The 22,997-nt window shown below is 43.6% G+C and overlaps 1 protein-coding gene across 1 annotated transcript in view; it reads left to right on the top strand.

Moving 5' to 3' along the window:
• Positions 1 to 19,830: 19,830 nt before the first annotated feature.
• The window catches only part of CNGB3 (cyclic nucleotide gated channel subunit beta 3), a 40,660-nt gene continuing 37,493 nt past the window's right edge, over positions 19,831 to 22,997 (top strand). The window contains exons 1-2 of the mRNA XM_039841978.1: positions 19,831 to 19,853; positions 20,511 to 20,669. Coding sequence (XP_039697912.1) covers positions 19,831 to 19,853; positions 20,511 to 20,669 — 182 coding nt within the window. The remainder of the gene's footprint in view (positions 19,854 to 20,510; positions 20,670 to 22,997) is intronic.

The following is a 22,997-nucleotide window of genomic DNA, read 5'->3' as shown; positions in this document are numbered from 1 at the left end:
CGCTTTGACACTTGTCCTTCTGTGTACAATCTGGGAGAATCCCTCAACTCACTGAGTCTTCCATTGCGTCGGTCCTGCAATTTAGCTAACTTTATATGTATTTTGTTTTTGTTGTTTTATTTTTGTTTTCTGGATGATAAAAATTTGTATCCCTAAGTCTCTAATTGATTCTCTTTCACAGTAACCTAATGAACATAAAATCGATATCCTCTCATCTCTATGAAGATATTAATTATCATCTATTTGGTTCATTCTCTTCCCTCCGGTATTAGTTTTCCCGTTTGTTCACTTGAGTGCTTCAGATAGTTGATCTTGTGCAGTCGTTTGATAATTCTTGGCTGTGTGATCATCCTTGTACTTGAAATTGCCCATAACTGTGTGGCTCAGGAGTGTACAAAGAGGGGACAATAGGAATGGTCTGCCTTTGGGGTAAAAGTAGTTTATCACCAACATTATTCACAATTATCAGTACGTTGTGATAAGAAAAAGCAGACCAAGTTTTGGTCATCTATAGCTTTTTAAAAATTCCCTCCAGGCAAGACACCCCTTTACGGCCTGCACCTGGGGAAGGTCATTCCCACCGAACCCCTCACCCACCTCCTCACCTCACCCCGCCATGGGGGGAGGCCATTGCTGTAGATCCCGTTCCACGTACTGTATTCTTTGTACAGTGATTGTGGGGAGAAGTGTGGCCAGGAGCAGAGCGCTGACCCGCTGTCCATGCGTGGAGCCCCCAGCTCCTTCTGGTTTTTGTATCCGCCTGGGAAATCCTGTGCTTCTCCAGGCCGCTCCCGTCTCACTGCCCTTCCCGGAGCCAGTTGCTTTTCCACCCATTCAGGGCAGCTTTGGTGAGAAAGAAGGCGAGCTGCCTCGCCGAGTGTGGTGCCTGTCACCACCCTGCTGGCTGACCATGGCCCTGCCGGCCGCTGCAGCCAGGACCCCTCTCGCTTCGCCACAGACATCTCCGGTGAGAGTTCGGGCCATGGTTTTCTTCGTGAAAAATGACAGCAGCAGCACTGCTCTTGGCGCATCACAATTTGTGAGAATTAAATGAGTTAACGTGAACCCCTGCTCTTTCTGTCTTGAAGAAACTTCTCAAATTTCCTGTTTCATGGCTAGCAATTTCCTGTTTTCCAGCATTGTAGATGTTTTAAATCATCTTTTCTGTCATTTTGAGAGATTTATGACATTTAGCTCATTATCTTGATCCAGTTTTTCATCTGCTTCTTAAAATAGCTTTCCCCCTTTTTTCCCCCTTTCCCCCTTTTTTACAGATTGCAGGCCTGCATGCAATCTGTAGCAGTCTGTTCAGGTGGCCATAGCCAAATACCGTGGACCGGGTGGCTTAAACCACAGAAACTTACGTCTCGCCGTTCTGGGGGCTGGAAGTGCAGACTGAAGCGCTGCCGGGGTTGGTCTCCAGTCAGACCCCTCTCTCTGGCTTACACTCGGATGGCTGCCTTCTCACTGCGGCCCCACGTGGCCTTTCTTCTGCGCACGCACAGGGAGAGGGCTCTGGCTTCCCTTCCTCTTCCTGTAAGGCCACCAACCATGTCAGATGAGAGCCTCACCCTTACGACCCATGTAACCTTCATTCCCTTTCCGGAGGCCCTGTCTCCAAATGCTGCCGATTCAGGGCTTGCGGCATCAGCATATGAATTTGGGGGGCACAGAATGCAATCCATAGCACATCCTGACACATCAGTTTTTAAATAAAGACGACATCAGTTTACTCAGAAGAGGCTAGTAAGTCAGAACAAATGTAAAGGCATATATAAAACGAAAGGAATATTAGTTAAAGGATCTTCAAAGTGAACAGATATCAGGTTATGTTTTCTCATACAGAGTAAGTGTGCAGTAAGCATCTGCTGAATAAATGAGTGAGACATTTAAAATGCACCTCAGAGCTTCACCAAGATTCCAGTTTTCAGGAACATTTTTTTAATGCATTCTTCAGCTCTTTCAGTTTGCCCCTATATGGAAAAAAAAAGAAAACATAGTTGTTGCTTACTTTGCTCTAAAAAAAAATACCTGAAATCATTAAGGAAGTAAAGATGTTTATTGAAATGAAATGTATTAGTATTATGACAATTTTATGTTTCTATTGATATGGATATTCATTCCCTTTCCCATTGGGTTAAGATTTGGGAAGGATTGCTATTGTGTATATCGGTGTGTTTGTTGATGTGTTTGTGTATATGTGTACATACAGGTCTTATGGATATAAATTTGTAATCTATGTTGCAATATTTTTATAGCTTTTTTGTTAGTTTAGTCTTAAAATAGTTGTTAAACTTCATAAAGTTCGACACCACTACATTTGTGGGCCATTAGGATGTGAGCCACAAACAGTAATAGTGAAAACCATGGACATGACCTCTAGCACTGGCAGGCTAACAGAGGAAGGGTCTGTGGGGTCAGCTGCCGAGGGGTGCAGAGCCAGCTCAGAGCTGCTGATGCATTGCAGCACGTTCTCGACAGATCAGGGATAATTTAGGTTAGGAAATTGTGCATCATACGATCCATATGTACATTACCATATGTACAAACTAATGTGTACAGACAATAGCATATGCACGACTGCAGTGTGAGAGACAGCTCAAAATCTCCTGGGAGAAGGCCGCAGAGTGAGACTCGGTTGAGTTGTATCTGTCCTGTCCTAAATTTGCTTAAAACTTGTAGGTTTTATGGTAGATCACCACATACATTGGTAAAAATCAAAACTTCATAGTAACATCAGGTATTTTCAATCAGAAATTTACTCCTAAAAAAATGTTCACTTATTCAAAGCAGGCTTCTTTGCTTCAGATGTGACTTTTGAGGACAACTGTCTGAATTTATCATTAATTTTTGTGAAAGCACAGCAAAAGATAAAAGGCCTGCTCCTCTCTTCCCCCGAAACTCCTCAAAGTGGAATATAATTTTTTTTTGCCTAATTCCTGTCTGCCATTCAACACGACGGAAATAGCAGGTTTTATAGGACTTCGATTAACTGGAATTTTTTTAATGAGTCAAATCATTGGAAAATGAATTTAATTCTTAATTTAGCATTAAGAGGAATCTAGCAAAGTTTGCGAAAGCCCAAATTTATTCAAGAAGATTTATTAGAGGAAATGAATATCACTTTTAATTGAGTTTGGGAAATAATGAATGGAAATTCAATATATTATTTAGAGAACAAAGACAGATCCTACATACTTTTTTACAAAATACTTATTGAGACAAATGGGAGAAAATGATAAAATTTTACCACATTGCACATTTCTTCAACCAAGTTTCTTAAAGATGATGAAGTCTTACTTGCTAGAATTGTAGGTGCCCTCTCATCCCCATCCTACTCACTTTGTGTGCAGCACGAGACACCACTGACCTCCTTTTCCAAACTCTTAGCTTTCCTGATTTCGTGACATTTCTCTCTCAGATCTACCTCTGTAATTGGTACTTCCCAGTTCCTTTTCTCATGCTGCTCCTTAAATGTCAGCAGATTCCACGGTTTGACCTCCTCTCTTTTCCTGTCCTGTGCCAGCTCTTACCAGCATTCTGACCCACCGTAATTCCCCCACCTCCTCTAGGCAGGCGAGTCCCAGTTCAGCATCTCCAGCTCAGTCCAGCCATGGACGTCCAGACACACTTCTCAACTGATGCTGCGCTGGGTGCATTAGGGAAATAACGGTTCTTCATTTACACCTCAAGCTGAACATGTACCAAATTGAACGTGTTTGTATGTCTCTTACAACTCATGTCTCCTTCTGAGTTGCCCATGTGGACGCAGTTATCCTCTTTGCTAACTGTTAGTTTCCTAGGGCTGCCGCCGCAAATTGCCACAAAGTAAGTGGCCTACAAGAGCAGCCACGTATCCTCTCACAGTCCTGGAGGCCAGGAGCCTGAGAGCAAGGTGCGGGCCAACCTGGCCCTTCTGAGAGCCCTGAGGCGTGCCCGTTCCAGGCCTCCCTCCTGGCTACCGCCACTGCTGCCAGCAAGCTGGGTGTTCCTCGGCTGGTGGACACCTCACCTCAGTCTCTGCCCCCCTTGTCACGTGCTGATCTCCCTGTGTGTCTTCTCCATGTCTTCACTTGGCCTCCGTACAGGGACACCAGTCATTAGCTTAAGGGCCCACCCTGCTCCAACGTGACTCGATCTTAAATCCAGGAGTTACATCAGTAACAGCCCTATTTCCCAATAAGGTCATAGTCTGAGGTGCCAGGTGGACGTGAACTTGAGCGAGGCACCATTCCAGGGAGCACACTGACCCGGCCTGAAATCTCCTGCTGTTGCATCAGCCCGCGTGCTCTCACTTTGCTCCCTCCCTTCGGTCACACTGCCTCCTTCCCACAGCCAGTTCTCTCTTCTTTTTCAGCGATTTGCCTAAAACGTAGCTAAGAGCGCCCCTCTTCTGAGAATTCTGCTGTGCTTCCCCATTGATCTCAGCTGACCTTTTAAGCCAAATTGTAGGCGATTTGGAATTCTACGGCAAAATGTTTGAGTCTTCTCTGTGTCCACAAGGCAGCAACTAACACACCTTGGTCTCAGGCTGTCCCCTTTGCCTAGCGTATTGTCTCTTCACGCGATCAAAGAGCCATCCACCCTTCAAGGTTCTGCTCAAATGTCACCTCCGCGTGAACTTACCCTGACCATGCCCCATTTCACCCCCTCGAACTTAGTCATCCCTCTGCGTTGTCATGCTGAAGCGACAGTCTCAAACCAGGGAACATGTGTCACGGGGTGCGCGGGAAAACGTTCCCCACGAGGGCAGAGAGTTTCAAGATCCACGTCTCATGTGCGGCCTCTTTCTGAAAACTGACGTTCCCGCGCCCCGCACACCGCCTCCCGCACTGGGCCTTCGCCCTCGCGTGGCGGCAGGAAGGCTGCTCCAAGCGTCCCGCGTCGTCCTGCTGCACGGCCCGAGAGCAGACGCGCCCGCGGCCCGGCTCAGGGCGGCCGTCCACCCCGCGCTTGCTTTCCGCCTGTGTCTCTGACGGACTTTAAAGAAACGAGGGACACTGCTGCAGCCACACCCTTTCCACCAGCTCTTTAAAGTGAGTTTTCTCTGCACCTTTATCAGAAAAAGGAATAAGCATCATTCTAACAACAATTAGTTCTTTATTTTTCCATAGGTACGCAAACAAATTTTAAAAGCCTCATCCATCTCAGTAAGCAATGAGTATCCAATAAGACTTTCCTTTCTATGTTTATCAAAATGTGTAAAATGTCTTTACTATTTACCAAATACTTCATCAAGGACTTACAAGGAATAGTTTTTTAAATCTATAATTAGTAATATAAATAAAAAAATACCAAATATAGCTCAAATGAGGCCTAGTTATATAAGACATATCCATTGGTTTCCTCCTTTACCCCCATTCGATTTTTTGTTTATCCCATGAAATAGATGTTTTTTCATCTCTATTTACCTTTTTCAGTTCAGTCACTAAATTGCCTAAAGAAAAATACATTCCTAGCTTCTGTGTGTATGTAAGTACATATGTGTGTACATACATATATATGTGTGTATGTACATATGTATGTATATACATATCGATATGTGTGTGTATAGGCAAAGATTACTCCAGAAAAGAAGCTGGAACAAAAGAAAATGAGATGAAATAGATTGAGGTATAAATGCTCAACTAATACAAGAAGGGAAATGTATAGTAGATGAAATATAGCTATGTGTTTGAAATGCTGGCATGCTTTCTAATAAATTTTTAGCATTTTAACCATGAGGTAGGTTTGCACAGTACAAACTGGTGAGATTAAGTGGCAATAATATGGTCAATTAGGGCTTTTAGATAATTCAGGGAAAGGAAAAACATTCTCCTTAGATCTTAGGCTTGAATTAGACACTGTGACAGTTCGAATATCTGACTTTACAGTTAATGATCCACCAACCCTCAACTTCACTTTTTATAGATTTTTTAGCACATCGAGACACATCAAATAAGGCCAAACAAAAGGTTAGAAGTAGTGGGTTTATTTAGTCAATACACATTTATTAAAGACCTACCTCATCCTAGGTCTTGTGGAGAATAAAGAAAATTTACAGTTTTTGACCTTGAGAACTTTGGTCTGTGATGATGTCATCTACGTACATCACTCCAAACATCCCATTCTCACTGATGACACCAAGATCTTGTCGCCAGACCTGTATTTCTGAATGCCTCGTGGGTATTTCAGGCAAAGTCCTTTCACACAAAGTCCTACAAACATCTCGAATTGAACATATACACACAAAAAAATTCCTCACTTTTTCCATACACCCACTACACACAAACACCTCCTTTCTGAATTTCTGTTTATATTAATGTCGTCTTTATGAATCTAGTCTCTTGTAATAGAAATGTTGGAGTTAGTCTTGATTCCTTATGTGGATTTATCCAGAAGATCCAGGAAGTTCCAATCCTTTGCTTTCTGCCCGTGAGCAGTCCTTTAGTCCCTTTCCTGAGCACGCTCACTTTGCTCTGCGGCCTGCGTGGCCAGCGCTCATCTCCAGCCCTCCCTCTGTCACTGCTTCTCCCAGATGTCTCCCCTCCTCAGTGCTCTGCTGAGCTCTCGTTAGCCTACAGGTCGGTGTCCAAACTCCTCAGTAGGTCGTGCAGGAGCATCATAACCTGACCGAACGCACCTTCCCGGACCTTGCCGCCACCCTGCCAGCCCAGCGCTCGTGCACACTGCGGTTCAGGCGCAGCAAACGCTTGCGAGCATGTCACTTCCTTGCCATCTCTGAACACGCTGTTCGTTCCCAAGGCCTGGAAAGCCCATCATCTTTCATTCCTCTGTCCGAGGCCTTCTTGTCCTTTCAGACGTGAGATGTTTCTCTGCGAAGCCCTCCTTGATACCCCAGGCCAAGTTCTAGGTAGCAGCACTCTCTACACCTTTATTACTTATTGTCACTTATTCATTTGTCACATCCTTGCCTCCCCATGAAACTATGAGCATCCTCAGGGCTAGCCTCTGTCTCACTCAACCTTATATTTCCAGTACATAAAGTAGAAACTCCATAACTGTTTGATGGGCGAATAAACTTCCAAGCATACTAAGATTTTAAGAAGAAATCTGTGAAATGATATATATGACAATACTTTTTAATCATAAGAAAAAAAGGTTTTTTGGTTTTGCGGATATACTGCCCCCTATTTATTAAGATGTATCAGATTTTCTTCCACTGAAGCTCAGTCTTCACCATTCCAGACACTTGTAAAGGTCTTAGTGGGCACATTTGAAGAACCTTGATGCCCAGGCAGAACTTTTATATTTGAAAGTGGTATAAATTATACTATGATAACAAGAAGGGAAGAGAGAAAGATACCAGTGGTCTGGGAATCTGTGGACAATGCCAGCGATGCTGTATCTGTGGGCCGGGAAGGGACCAGGGGTCAGTGGAGAGGGGCCCACAGTAGGGCTCTCTTTACATGGAGCCTTCAGGTCACCCGGTCCCCAAGTGGACTCCCTGGGTTCCAGTTTGGGAGTGAGATGGAAAGGGCAGGTGTGACTGAGGGGAGGTAAGGGTGGGCAGAGCCTGTGCGGGCCCGGGCAGACCCGCGTCGGACCTGAGGAGGAAGGATGCGGGGGAGAGAGTGAGCTCTAAGGAGAACCCGTGCAGAGACGCCATCTTTATGAAGTACATGGGTTTACATCTCATCCCCCGTTAGTCTGCTTGAATGTTTTCTTAGAAGGGAAGTTCCTTAAAGCAGGGGTCCCCAACCCCTGGGCCATGGACCAGTACCGGTCCGTGGCCTCTTAGGAGCCGGGCCGCACAGCAGGAGGTGCGCAGCAGGTGAGGGAGCGAAGCTTCGTCTGCATCTGCAGCCGCTCCCCAGCGCCAGCATCGCCGCCTCAGCTCCGCCTCAGATCACCAGGTGTTGTTACATGCTCGTAGGAGCACCGGTCCCTGATACCAGAAAGGTTGAGTTAGTTTGTGTAACAACCTGTCACAAACTTAGCGGCTTAAAACAGCACCCGTTGACTAGCTCACAGTTCCGTAGATCAGTAGGCTGGGTGGGCTTGGCTGGACTCTCTGCTTAAGGTCTCACACCGCCAAAAGAAGGTGTTGTCCAGGCCTGGCTGGGCTCTTACCTGGAGGCGCCAAGAAGAATCTATCCCAAGCTCATCCAGATGATCGGCAGAATGCAGCTCCTCATGGCTGTGGGACTGGGTCCTTGTTCCCTTGTTACCAGCTAGCTGGGGGTCACCCTCACCTCCTGGAGGCCTCATGCAGGTCCTGTCAAAGCCCCTTTCCTCTTCTGAGCCGAATGTGCAGAATTTCCCTCAAGTAAATCCTTCCGTGCCTCAGGCCTCTGACCTGCTCTGTCACCAGCTCTGCTGTTAGTGGGAGGCTCACCTGTATAACGTCCTTACTTTAGAGTTGACTGAGCCATGTGACAGGCTCGATTCTGGTTTAAAACCCACCACATTGGCGGTCCCCAGCACTATGTGGGACGTGCACGCCAAGGGCCACCCTGGGATCCTGCCTGCCATGCCAGCTAAAGCTTTCATTCTGCTAATGATACGATTTAGTGGCGGAGTCACAGTTGAGATCCATGCGGGCAAGAATGGCCACTTGCTGTTTGCGGGTGCCAACTGTTCCCTGGCACACCTGTATTGCAGCGGCACAGTTTCCAGCAAGCCGAGTGCTGGAGTCATTCTGTTCGGCTGCAGAAAGGAGCAGCTAATCATCTTGGGTATATTGGGAAGGTGGAAAAACTTCGTCCCCTCCCTGTGTGTCTCCTCATGCCCTGTCTCCACCGCCACTCGTTCCCCTCCTTTATTTCAAAACACAGACGACTTGGGGCCCCTGTCATAAACGAGCACGCCGATGCCCAGCTCTGCGACCTGGTGAGACGGCTGCGTCAGAGGACAGCCCTCTACAAGGGGAGGTTGGCGGAAGGAGACATGTCCTCCCCCGAAGCCAGCCCCCACGCGGGTAAGCACTGCTCCTCCAAGCGCTGGAAGGAAGTTATGAGGGGACATGCATTTTGCAAGTGTCTTAGTTTGGGTTCCCCCAAAAGCAGACCCCAAGAAAATGATTTAAGTTCAGATTGTTGACATCCAGGGTGATCCAGGAAGGTGAGAGCGGGCAAGCGAGACAGAGGGGAGCCAAGACAGTCAGGGGTGTCAACGAGAGGGTCACCCCAGTGGGCCACCAGGGCTGGACCAGCATGAAAGTCTGTGGCTCACCGTAAGAGGAGGCTCGGGGGTCAGCCCACTGACTCCTTCGCTCGTTGAGGGTTACTGCTGGGCTGCCGCTAACACCCCCGCCCTTTAGCAAGCCAGCTGGGAGGACACCCTCAGGCACAGAGGCCTTAGGCCCCGGGGTGTGCACAGGCCAACATCCACCATAGCAAGTTTTGTTGCAAATATTACAAATACCTATAATATTCAGAGTGCTTTTAAAAATAAAATAACCACCTGAATACACGACAAAGCAAAGGACATCAACAAACTGATCCCATGAGAGGTGGGGCCATTGTCAACGTCCCTAATAACTTCAGAAATGTGCTTATGAAAATTAGTGAGCGTAATCAAAGAGAGCACAAAAGTGATGGACCCCGTGATGATGTCCCTGTGACAGGTTTATATGTGTATTGACCAAAAAAAAAAAAAAGTTGTTTGTTTATTAACAGTTAAAATTCACATTGTTAATTACGCAGGATGGAGCTAAGGGTCTTCTCATAACTTTGATGAAAGTTGGATTCTCAAAATAAGCTATGTCTTGTATAATATTCTCTTCGTAAAGAGGAGCTGAATAAAGCAGTCACTATAGTCTGATAAGTATGTTGAAGAGGAGAGTTTGAGCTTCGTTTACCCATTACTCGAAGGATATGCGTGAGACTAAAGAAGCACGCAACTGACAACCTGCGGGACGCTGCACATTTGTAATGTTTCTTCCAAATGTAAATCCAAAGCTCTGGCTTTCTTCAGGCTCCAAAATAGTGAGAACCAAGTTTGTATTTTAAGAATCTTATTTGTAACACATTTGAGATTATTTGTTAGTGAGCTTTAAACCCGCGATTTATTTCTAAATTCCAGTGTTTTCATTACCTGGATATTTTCACAAATGTCATTATTTTCAATGCTGTAAAATGCCTTATCTTCCTGTATTGAGAGGGGAGGATTCTGGAATGTTCTGACATCAAGAAATCCAAGCTTTTTGTTCATGAGGCTTACTTAACCTCTTGAAGACATTTTCATCTTTTTCTTTCCTACGAAGCAAAGCCCACAGCTGCATTGTCAACACCAGAAAGCAGTGCCAAGCCAGAAGGAGAACGTTGCCATCACATGTTGTGTTGTAAACTCCAGAAGGTGCCTCTGACAGGCCACCTAAAGCGAGTCAGACTTCCAAGAAGCATAGATTCATACACAGGTACTGTCAGGGGTGGACCGTCCCAGTGGGAGGACTGGCTGTGATCAGGCGCCCGGAAACCCAGAGTCACAGGTGGCTCCCATTTTCCCTAGCCCACATGCTGGCTCTATTGCGAAAGCAGAATTTAAACCGTGTTAAACTACATTAAACATACAGTGGGTCATCCACCCCTCTCAAGTGAAGATAACAGATAAAATAGTCCTGCCTATTTCTGGAAGGCAGGTTGGGGTCTCTCCTGCCCCCGATTACGGTGTCGGAACGGCTCATGGGGTCCCTGGGCGCCGTTGGGGAGCCGCCCGTGCTGGAGGCGGGGCTGTGTGGTTGAGAGAACCTCGCCCCGCGCCCAGCCTCGCCAGACCAAGCAGTCACTGGAATGCTCGTCACATGCCCTGTGGGTCACTCCAGTTGCTGTTTTCCTAGATCCACTCTATCTCCTGTGGCTCTCGATCGTCACCGCTGCCTACAACTGGAACTGCTGGCTTATTCCAGTGCGCCTCGTCTTTCCCTATCAGACACCGGACAACACGTGCTACTGGCTCCTGGCGGACCTTGTGTGCGACGTCATCTACCTTTGCGATATGTTGCTGATCCAGCCCAGGCTCCAGTTTGTAAGAGGAGGAGACGTCATAGTAAGTGAGGCTGGGAGGGGCAGCAACTGACAGGTGGGTACCAGGCAGGACTGCGGAAAACAAACTCACAGCGTTGTCTTGGCTCATGTCCGACTGGCCGTCTCAGCATGTGTCCCTGTCAGTCTTTAACCCCCGGAGGCCAGCAGTGTAATAGTAATAGCACCACCAACACCAGCACAGCAGCCACTGCGTGCCGGGGACCCCTCGTCTCCCTGGCCTCCATTTCCTCATCTTTGGGGCAGGGTGACAACAGCACCGTCCTGGCGTTGGGGATGCCGGACGCATCAGTGCGCGTAAGGGGCCTGGTGCGTGCGTGGGAAACACTAGCCCTGTCGCTCTGGACAGTTGACCCTGGCGCGTCCCTTAGCCCTTCCCGTCGCCCTGTGAGGAAGATGCTACCTTCAGATGAGGACACGGGGGTTTGGAGAGGGCGCGCGATTTGCTAGTTAATGTCCCGGGCGGGACTCAAACGCAGGCCTTCACTCCAGACCCACGCTCATCCCAGCCGCGCCGTGCTGGCTCGGGCTGGCGAGTTTTTCGGAATGCGATGGTAGCCGAGAGTACAAAGCTGACGCCAGTCTGAGGTGTCAGAGCTGTACACGTCGCATACCTACGTGATGCGAACGAATGTGTAAATTATCGGTGCAAACAGAAGGAATTTAATGTATATTCCTCTAGCAGTCGAACCTCCAAGAGTGAGCCGGTGGCTGCCTTCTCCCACGTCGCCGCCCGCCGTCCGCCTCGGGGCCGGGACGGTGTCATGCGGTCTCCTCTGCAGGCCGCCCCTGCCATGACGCAGCCCAGGCTGTAAGCTCTGTAGGGCACAGGCTGTGTCATTGTGTGTCATTGTACGGTCAGCAGCGAGCACAGTGCCTGCCCACGGGACAGAAACCAAGTCCCGGATTTGTACTGGACATTCCAGGAAAACCTAACTTGACGAGAGAAACTGTCGTGACCCGTTCTGCCACTGCAGACCTCCAGTACTGTCCAGTGCAGCAGCCACCTATATCGAGTCAAATTTGAATTTTAATTAATTAAGGCGAAATAACGTTAAAAACTTGGTTTCCCAGCCACACTCTCCGTGCTTCCAGCACCCCAAAGCCACTTGGGCCAAGGGCCCCCGTGTCAGACGGCCTGCGGCCATCCCACCATCATGAAGCGCACTGCTGGGAAGTGCTGTAAGGGACTGAGAACAACCAGCCGTCAGCATCTCCATGGAGAGAGCCACACGATGAGCAGGAACCCACTCACCCAGCAGACGGCGCAAACCGCAAACACCGAAAACACCACGTTTGGTGCAGCTTTTAATTACCGTGTCTGCCAGCATATCTTCTGCTCACTCCACTTTCCAGACTCATCACATCTCATTTCTCATCGTCAAATGCGGCACCTGCTTCAGAAGGTCGTGTTCATACCCTGGACTTATTCTGAGTGCTGAGGGAATTTCATAGCAAATCCAGTCATTCTAAGACAGAAACAGAACATGTTTTCACAGGCGCACACCCGAATCTCACAGCCTCTGCCCCCAGCCCTTCCCCAACTGCTGCCCAGTGTCGTGGCCTCGGCACAGCCCCAGCGAGGGCGTCTCCGAGCAGCTCTTCCAGGGCCACGGCACGGGCGCCGAGCGACCAAGGAGATGGCCCCTGGGGTCATACGTGTTTTTGAAGAAGAGGCAGGTTCTTTAATCTCCTGAATGTTCTCTTGAGTCTCCAGAGGATCTTAAATTATTAAAAATCTGAAAGTAGTTTTGGTTGGTTTGGTTTTTTTCACTATTACTTGCTTGGGAATGCCTCCTATTTGGGAAATCTTTCCTAGAAAGAAATTTTAAAGGCCAGAGCTGAAGCTGTAGCAGAAACCCATTCACAGTATTTCCTCACACAACGTCAGAGCCTTAGCTAACTCACCAGCACTATCCCCAGAGCTCACTGGCAGCTTGATGAATGACAGTGACGGTATGCAAATACGAAGGAAGCAGCACACAGAAAAGAACAGGAATTTCAACCTCCATTAGATGCACAAGGGGGGAGAAAATCGATGTGTGACAAAAGGAAAATGACAAAATCAGTAAGAGGAGACTTTTATTTTCAATTTTCTAAGAGACTTTTGCACACAATGGAATGTTAAAACCAAGAGAAATAACCGATAAAAACATTCAATGAGCTCTATTTAAAATGTGTTATCACAAGCAACAAATAGAGAACAGGAACTAATTGATTTGTTTGTTCAAAAGAAGTTTAATGGTTTCTTTAATTTAGAGTAGGTAGTTTTGGTTTTGAAGCTTGATTACCTTTTGGTGAGAAGACGATGCCAGCTGAGCACCCAGCCCGAAGGTCTCACTGCGCTTAGCTATCCCCTACAGCTCTTGGTGGACGCCGCCAGATTAGTCAGTCATTTAGTCAGTCGTTATTTCATTCAGCAAATATGTTTTAACTAACCACAGTTGCCAAGTATGCCAGGGCCGAAGGATGGAAATGTTAATTCCCCAAGGTCTTAAGGGAAAACGGAAACTGAGACAACCGATTGAGATGGTAAAGGCCACCTCAGAGGAGTCAGGAGGATTTACAAGTTTTCCGCCGCGTTTATCTGCAGTGTCTTCTGAAGATGGTGCTGCACAAACAGAGCAGAGTATTTATTAATCAAGGACCAACAAGAGTCTCTCATCTGAGGTTCCCCTTACGGACAACAGACGTAGAGCAGAAGTGACAGTGGGCATTACTGGTATATGAGACCCTCACACCTGCAGCCTTTTGTTAAAACAACCCATCATAAGGGCCCGTGGGGATGGTCAGTGCCATCCGGTGACAGTGTCCATCAAACCTGCCCTTATGGTCAGTCACTTTGGCACTTAATCCTCCCCGTTACTGTTTATCAACTGACCCGAAGAAAATTAGCCACTCCCTTCTCAGGTGCTCTGTATACTTGACTCTACTTCTGTTATTTGTTAAATGGCAGACTAATTATGATGTAGTGAAACAGACCAGGGTCAGATTCCATCTCTGAAACTTACTAACAGCACTACCGGAAGAAAAAATTTACCCTTTCATTAAATACTATCTCCTTCCTCCATAAAATAGGATGAGTAGTACCCCCTCATAAAGCTACTGGTGAAGATGCAGAGTAAATTCCTGAATGAACCAAATGAATGCGTGTCCACACACTTAACTTCCCCCTCTCATCTCCTATTATACATGTAGCTGTCTTTCTGATTAGTTTCTTAAGAGTAGCAACAATATTCAGTTCATTTCCCTCTCTGTATTAGCAACTCAGCGAGTATACTCAAGAAATGTTAGAAGGAGTGAGTGAATGGCAATCTTGATTCAAGGATTTCTTGCCTTGAATAATCTGTGTTATAGTTGTTTCAGATGATATTATTTTGAAACAGTTCTATTTGTTCAATGTGAAATTATGAGGTTTTATGAACTGTTTTTCAGAAAAGGTAAATAATAAGTAAATATATTTATACGTGGGTAGAGTTTCTTGAAAAACTATCTCTTGAAAAGTTTTTAGGTGTGGTTAGCATATTCCTCCCAATGCAAACTTTCCCCTGAAGTGGTTACCTGCATACTGGTGAGGCTTAAAGAGAGAGAGTTAAGTAGGACATTTTAAAAATAAGTGCCTAATTGTAACCAGTAAGCATGCTGAGCCTCATAAAGCTAATGATACCACATTTATTTAGGGCTCTGAAGATTTAGAATCACTAGATGGCATTTTCATTTAATCTGGCAAGTTTTATTTTCATTTACATTAATTCAATCTTATGACCATAGACAACCCTAAAAGTAACGGGATAATTGTGCTAAAAACATTCTTCCAGGGGAGGAGGAGGCATACAACAGGGCAAAGACGAAGCAAGTGCCAAGGAAGGTTTGTTTTTGTTTTAAGATATGAGTGGATAGAGCATATTTGTAGGCTGAAGTTGGAAGGAGCCAGTAAGAAAAATATCTAAATATTTTTTTAAAGTGAGAAAATATTTCATGAAATTGGGTAGAATCAATATGAAATACAACTATAATATATTTCAGGTGGATTCACATGAGCTGTTGAGGCATTACAGGAGTTCTACAAAATTTCTGGTAGGTGCCTTCCAATTTCAAAATTGTTCAAGCAGTCCATTGCCATTTTGACTTTAAGACTCATCTATAAATTGCTACCAAAAAACCTGCTTTCTTTCAGAAAAATAGCCTTTGTAGCAAAGTTGAAGCAGATGAGTTTCATTAGACAGAGGCAAACCTGAGGTTTTGCTTCTCAGTACTTGCATGATACACTTGTTCGTGCGTGCACATGTATAGTTCAACACATGGGTCTTTATTAGGCAGACAAAACATCCATGCCCATGTTGAAATTTTGATTTAAACGGCAGAAAAAGAGTTAAGGGTGTGTTTTTTTTTTGTCTCGTTCATACAGAGTGCTAGCCTCCGATTCACGGAACGTGATGATGTAAAAGTCTATAAAATTGTTTCTACTCCTGGTTTTTTTTTTTTTTTTTTTTTGGTTCATATAAAGAAAATAAAAAATAGAAAAGAAACAATTATTTATGTGACGTAGCATTTTTCTTTCCTCAAAGAGCAACATAATCTTATGGGTTTTTTTTCAGCCATAATTATTTATAGCCAAGTACTTTGTACTCTACTTGCTCCTCCTGACTCTGAGAAATAGGTAGCAGCTCAGGGCTCACCAAGGTCACCTGAGCTGTATGAGTGAGCGCCATCCTCCCAGTTTAAGGATGACATTTGAGTAGCTTCAGATTTTGTTTAAAAATACAAACCTGCATCTAGGTGCCAAATTATCCTTTTGGCAATCTATAGTGGTTAAAATCCCTTTCAATTCATTTTTATCTCCAACTAATTTTTTTTGTAAAAAATATCCACATACTTAGACATATTTATAAAAGATCTACACTACTTTGATGAACTCTACAAAGTAGATGAATATTCTTTGTAAGTGCCACAAGCTTATTCCAAACCCTTAATCACTTTCTTAAAATCAATAAGGGCAAATTAAGTCATGTATTTAATTTGGATTTATAAATGTAAAATTTTACATTTATTTAATTGTGGTCACAATTTCCTTTTGAATTCCCTTAGCACATTATGAATTATGAATTATGGCATGGTGTCACAGTTATTTTTGTGCTTGGTTATTCCATTTCTGGAGTGTTAATTTCTCATGGACAGAAACAATATCTTAATTTTATTTCAACCACCATGCTTTTCAGAGTACCTTGTACAGAAAGCAGTGTTGGTTAATACTTAATTCGATTTTCTACAATTCAATGAGAAATAAGTCAACATATGGGTCTTTATTAGGTAGAATAAAAAAAGGATCATCATCACGCCCTTCCTACACAAATCCATGCTAATGTGTGACTGTCAAACACGACTAGTGACAGTCTGCATAGAGAAGTCAAGTGGGCTGTTGAGTAATGGTACAGACAGCAGGTAAAAAGGTCATTTTCTGCCAGATTAGTACACGTACCGTTATTTTACATGTTAAAAAGCGAATTGTACTCGAGCCAGGAAACAGGTTCTGGAAGCGCACTAGACGAGTCAACAGCTCCGCGCTCCTGCATCCTCATTTGTCAGACGCTGTTCTAGTCACTGTTCTGTGCTCCTCTCAACTCGCTACACGGCTCGGCATCTGGAGCTTAAAATCAGTGGGGTTTGATCATATGATGCAATTTCTGAACCAGTACTTTTAGTAAGTAATTTGTTTATAATTGCCAATCTAGATAATTCAAACCAGAAGTTGCATTGCTTATCAGTGGTACTAGGCCATTGTGAAATTCTGGTGCACAGTTAATTACCTCAACTCTCCATTTCATATGTATGGCTTCACAGAAAGCTTTTAACTGCTCTTAATTGTCTTAAATAAATTAAATGTTTTTTAATGTACCCTATTTTTTGATACCATGTAAAAACTAATAAAAGTGCATAATTATCTTACATAAAAGAATTTTTATTATTATTGCAATCAGGAGAGTATGCAAGTATGATGTTATCATTTCACAATTACCAGGGTAATAGAAGGCCAGAATAATTTAAATACAGGAAAAATTTTAAAATATATATTTTTAGCTGTAATAGCACTTTTAATATCGTCTCCCATCAGAGCTGCTGGGTAATTGTAAATGGGACTGAGTTTTGTCCTCTCCTCTCTGAGCCTGCATGGTCTCTGACAGATATTTTCTCAGCAGTTTGCTGTTAGCAATGTGACCCGGAGTAGGCAGCAGTAGAAAGACCCGAGGAGTCAGGATGAACAACCAACAATATACTCATTCCTTACCACGGGAGAATCGGCCGAAACATAAAAACATATCACTGCAACGAACAATTAATGGTTTCAAATAAAATCAAGAATAGACTTGATTTTTAGTCCAAGAGCCCCATGTTTAAGATGCTATTAAAATGTGTTTTAACGTTAGCAACCGTGCCACCTCTGAAATGTACGTGGCGGCACAGTGAGCTCTCAGGAAGTGCGGTGCCTAAGAGCTCAGACACAGGGAGGCGGAACGGTGCGGGCCGGAAGCGGCCACAGAGCGGTGCTTGTTCTCGTGGTGCCAACACGCCTGCCAGTGGCACCGCGCGTGTGCATCTGAAGGCAGGTTCGTATAAACAGCAAAGAACCCGTGGCGCCAGGTCAGCTTTTACATATGTGGGTATAAACCAGTCCATGTCTGAAACGCAGGTAAACACAGCGTGATTGTGAACATGCTCTTCCAACAGCTGGATGTCGCATCGGCGATGCCGCTGGATGTCTTATGCCTCTACTTTGGATTTAATCCAATATTTAGAACAAATAAGATATTAAAGGTAAGATAACTGTGTTATTATTCTCAATTGTATTGTAATTGTCTTATTGTAATAATGGAGATCTTAAAGTGATTTAAAATATCCTAAAAGTACAGTATTCTTAATTTTTCCACACTGTCCTCCATTTTCTACCCTCATCAATGCTATGAATTTTAAAACTCAGTGAAGGAAAAATGTCATTGCTTCTACTGATGCAAGTTGCTCTTGGTTGTTTTTATTCTATATCTCATAACAGGTATCTTTATAATCTGAGATGGGAACGCTTTGGTGATTATAAATAAAACTATGATTTTAAATGAATTTTATAATTTTATTCTTTTCCATTTGTCCTTTTTTATTAGGCAGTCACTGAATGCCTAGAATACTGTCTAAAAGAAGAGAGTTTGATTAGGTGACCTCTAAGTTATCTTACTCATCCAAACTTCTATAATTCTAGGGAAAAAATGCAAATATAACTTTTGCATAACCAAATTATTTAATTTGGGTACAACTCAAATGTCCATCAACAGAGAATGAGTTAAATACATTGTGGTACATCTATATAATAGAAGACACTTTGAAATGCAAAAAATTACGTAAAGAGGAAGTTTTCTATGAACTGGTATTAAAAACATTTAAGATAAATTGCTAAGTTAAAAAACGAGCTAGTTACAGAACAGTTTATAGAACAAAACTAACTTTAGTATAAGAGAAAGGAGAAAATATTCCATTTTTCCGTATTTACTTAACAGCAGAGGGCGTCAAAAAATATAATAAAAATGGTTAACTGAGGCGAGGATGGGAGCAGGAGGGAAAATCAGATGGATAAAAGGTAGGAGTAGGAGCAAGACTTTTGAGTATATATTTGCTATTGTTTTTGAACTCTGTGACAATAAACAAGTTACCACAAATTGAAATTACCTAAATCTGAATGTTTGAGGGACTTCTCCTACTCAGGAATTCTGGAAAAACAAACCATTTGTATATATTCTAGTTAGAGTCATTACTATTATATCTGTTTTTATTTTTAATTCCAAATGTTATATTACAGTCATATCTACACTGGATGAAATTTTGAACTAAATTTTTAAAATAATTTCTAATAGTCCCTCCTAGCTGTTAGATCCTGGGAGTCCCAGCACATTAAATAATTAAATACATTAACTCGTATATGCACAAACCCCGTTAGGAGGCATGTTCCCCTGTTGTCCCCATCTTACAGATGAGGAAAGTGAAGTACAGAAATGTTAAGTGACTTTTCCAAGGTCGCAGTGAGTAAATGGAAGAGGCCACGTTGGTGTTCGCGATTCCATGCTCTCACTCTAGTGTTCTGCTGACTAGAGGTATGGAGGGGGCGGGGGGCGGGCCGCAGGGAGTGTGAGCTGAGCCAGACCTAGACGTCAGCAGGAAAAAAATGAGAGAAACAGTAGCTCTGTTTGGACAAGATGTAAATAAACTCACTGTCTCTCTGAACAATATCACGAATTGCTAACCAGTGCTAATAGTTACTGGACTTTAAATTTTGTTGAAATAAATACACATTTAATGTAACTTGCTTAAAAGTGTTGCTAGTGTTGAGCCGCAGGGTACAACACCTGTTTATGTCTTCAGTGCATTATATTATGCTTTTCCTATTTTACTTACATTTTGGGAGAGCATGGTTTTAATTATTGTAAAATAGAGTTCTACTATATGCTCTAAAAAGAAAAAGGAAGGAAATGATTTTAAGTTTGATTTTCAATAAACAGTATAAACAAGACTAGAGGGTAAAAACAAAATAAGGCAAGAAGCTCTGGAAGTTTAGCACCATGCTAAAATGTACTGCCTAGAGGAGAATACCACAAAACAGAGCTCAGTTTTTTATTAAGATGTGAATAGAATATTTTCAGTGACAACTAAATTCTATTTCGTATAGTTTTACTTGAGTAGATGTCTTTAAGACTAACACATTTGGGGATTTTTTTTTTCTTTTTTTTTTTTTGGTGTGTGTGTGTGCTTGTTTTCTACCCAGTACACTTCATTTTTTGAGTTTAATCATCGCCTGGAGTCTGCGATGGACAAGGCGTATGTCTACAGGTAAAGATGGCTCTGCAAGCTTCAGGCGGGGGGGCGGCGGGGGGCGGTGATTCCCAGACAGGGAGAGTGTGACTCCCTGCAAAGGCAGCAGGACAGCCTCAGGCTCTTGGCTCCTGGTTGGATGAAACAGAAGATCATGTCCTAAAACAGATTCGCAAAGTACGAAAGTCAAACTCGATTTCAGAAGGATGTAAGAACAAAAACTGGGCCGAGTTGTCTGCTCCCATCAGAACAATACAGTTCAACGTGCCCTGTCACGAGTGGACTGTCCAGCTCTCTTGTGACAGTTCATTCTAATCTGAATTTCATTTATTTGCTGTTTCGAGCCTCACTTGCACAGAGACCTCTGGTCACTGTTGATCACAGCGTAAAACCCCATGAGCTTTCCTGAGATACCCAGTTAAATCAGCGTGGTGTGTTTTATGGGACTCATAGTGGAGAGTGACCCTCGAGGCAGGTCTTTCAGGGAGTTGATTTATACCCTCTGTGAAAAGAGAGGAAGGTTTTTCACCCTCTGTCAGTCGCAGTTAAGACATCGCAGGCAGAAAGCACGCCAGGCCACCATCATTTTACAGCGTGCCGAGGGGAGCAAGCAGCTTGCAGATTCAAAGCAAGGGGCTTGGTGGAGACCTTGAGGAACAGGAAACGTTAGAATAGGCCATGCTCCTCATTCTGCACGTGTCCTCCCGACAGAGTCTTCCGGACCACGGGGTACCTGCTGTTCACTCTGCACATCAACGCCTGCATCTATTACTGGGCTTCAGCCTATGAAGGACTTGGAACCACGAAATGGACGTATAACGGTGAAGGAAACAAGTACGTTTTAATTGTGAAGGAAACTTCATTGAGCCTTACCTTTCTGTTTCAGTATATGACTTTTCTTAAGCCAGTATTTTTAAAAGCCATAACTCGTGAATAGACAGTAAAAACTGTATAGTATGGTGTTTTTCAGGGAGAGAGTAGAGTAGAGGAGAACAGAACAGGAAATATCAGAGTCTGTCATACATAGTAGGTGCGTGCGTGCATGTGTGTCTGTGTGTCTGTGTATGCTCCTGGGCTGACCTAGCAAATGCATTTCTTACTCTGGATCATAATAAAAAGAAGTTTGGAAGCCTCTGTTTTAGAAAACTCAGCGGTAAGGTAACTTTTAATAACTCCAATGCTAACCTTTAGTAATGGACAATGTTCATTATTTGGAGGGCAGGTGCAGTGGCTACTTAGTTTACCGCTGAAGTGTTTTATGGGTTTATGAGTCAGCTATAACCACTAACTCAGTTAAATACCTAGAGAGTAACAAGGATCATAAACTTGACAACCTGATGTGCAGCTATCCCAGGAGTAAAAGCCATCACTTGGAAACCTTAGGGCAGCGGAATCAGGACTTGGTAACCGCAGGGAGTCATTTAGTAGTGAGGTTTCCTTTCGGTAGGTACAAGGGCCGGGCGTGAAGCAGACTCCACTCACTGCCTGCTCCAGTGACATGACACTGAGCAGATTATAAGGCCATGTCCTTACTGGAGAAGAGCAGGGCCCAGCGTAACTTCGAAGGGCAAGTCACAGCAGCCGTGGGAAGGTAAGCAGTTATAGGTTACAGCAAAGAGAGTGACTATGCCTCACAAAATTACATGCTCCCCAGACTGAGTTGGATGTGTATGCGGGATTATAGCAACATTTTTTGAACTTTGAACCAGACCTGATCTTAAAAATGTAAAGTCAGAAGGCCCACCGATTAGGAAAATACACACACACACACACACAGAATATCTATTCCTGGAAAGTTTATAACCAAATATATTAGTAATTCCCTTTAGAACGTGAATTAAGTATGTATTTAGTTTAATACAAATAATTTATATAGAAAACTGAGTAAGGTACCAACTGCAGTAAATATTGCCTGAAAGTGAGTATGTAATCCAACGTCATTACATGCATGAGTCTGATAACTTTATCGAATTAGCAAATTAATATACAGTTGCATCAGGATGCCTTCGAGAAGAAGTAGAGCTATTTCCTTTTTCACACCTGGGTGCCCCTCTGTAGCATTTCTGGAAAATATATCTTGTTCTCAGTGCCTAGAACATTGTTAAGTATATAATAAACACTCAATCTGTTAGGTATGTAAAGAAGTAGAAAGGAAGGGAGAAGGGGAGTAAGGAGAAAAAGAAGAAATGACCAAATCTTTATTATAACAGAAAGAAAGAAACGTCAGCTTCAGCTCCTAGGAAACTTAAGCTAAAGTGTGCTCGTATTTGAGGCCTCTGATCTCAGCAAAGTGTAGGCCAGACACCCAGAGCGCCCTGTCTCTACGGTACAGCAAGATAAATTACTTGTAATTTTTGTGATAAAATTACTTGTTATAAGATATATTTCCACACAATTAAAATTACAACAGTTTTCAATGATTGCAGAATTCTCTAGAAAATAAAAAGAATCTCCAAAGTCTAAAAAAACAGAAGTACGTACTGAAGGAAGCGGGAGTAGGGTGGTGCGACAGCCGCCAAGGGACAGACGCAGACCACATTCGCTCAAGGACGCAGGTCGCCGGCCTAACGAAGAAAATACCTTTAAGAGCAGCATTTTTACATGTTTTAAGATAATTTGCAGATGGCAGTTATTAACATCATCTGCCCCTTCTATTGCTTCATATTGCATTTTGATCTTTAAGCCTAAAGCGTTTTACTTAGCCTGTATAGTTAACATGTTTATTCTGAAGTACTGTACTTAGGAGGAAGTGACTTACTGTCTGTAAATTACTTTGAAGTGCATCCAAAAAATAAGATGGATTAATGGATGGAAAAATGGAGGATCACGTGACAAAGGGTAGAGTAAAATGTTCATGGTAGAATCCAGGGCAATGGATATAAAAATTTTCAGTTTTTCCGTTTGAAATTTTTCATAACAAACTATTGGAGAAAAGTTTCATGTCACGTTTGTTTCACAGAGGAAGAATCTCTGTTTCGCACTAAATGTCCTTTATAGTTTTATGTCAGATTCTGCCTTACTGTTTTAACCTGGAGCTGATAGGATATATATATGCAGTCCGTTAGATGATTCATGTACTAAATCAGCCAGATGGAAGCTCCGTGAAGAGATCTCTCTGCCTGGGTACAGATATTAGCAGTGGACACACTTGACTAATTAACC

The sequence above is a fragment of the Pteropus medius genome, unplaced genomic scaffold (genome assembly GCF_902729225.1).
Source record: "Pteropus medius unplaced genomic scaffold, Ma_sr-lr_union100, whole genome shotgun sequence".
NCBI classification, from domain to species: domain Eukaryota; kingdom Metazoa; phylum Chordata; class Mammalia; order Chiroptera; family Pteropodidae; genus Pteropus; species Pteropus medius.
Note: the sequence above shows the minus strand (reverse complement) of the source record. Positions and strands in the feature narration are given on the sequence as shown.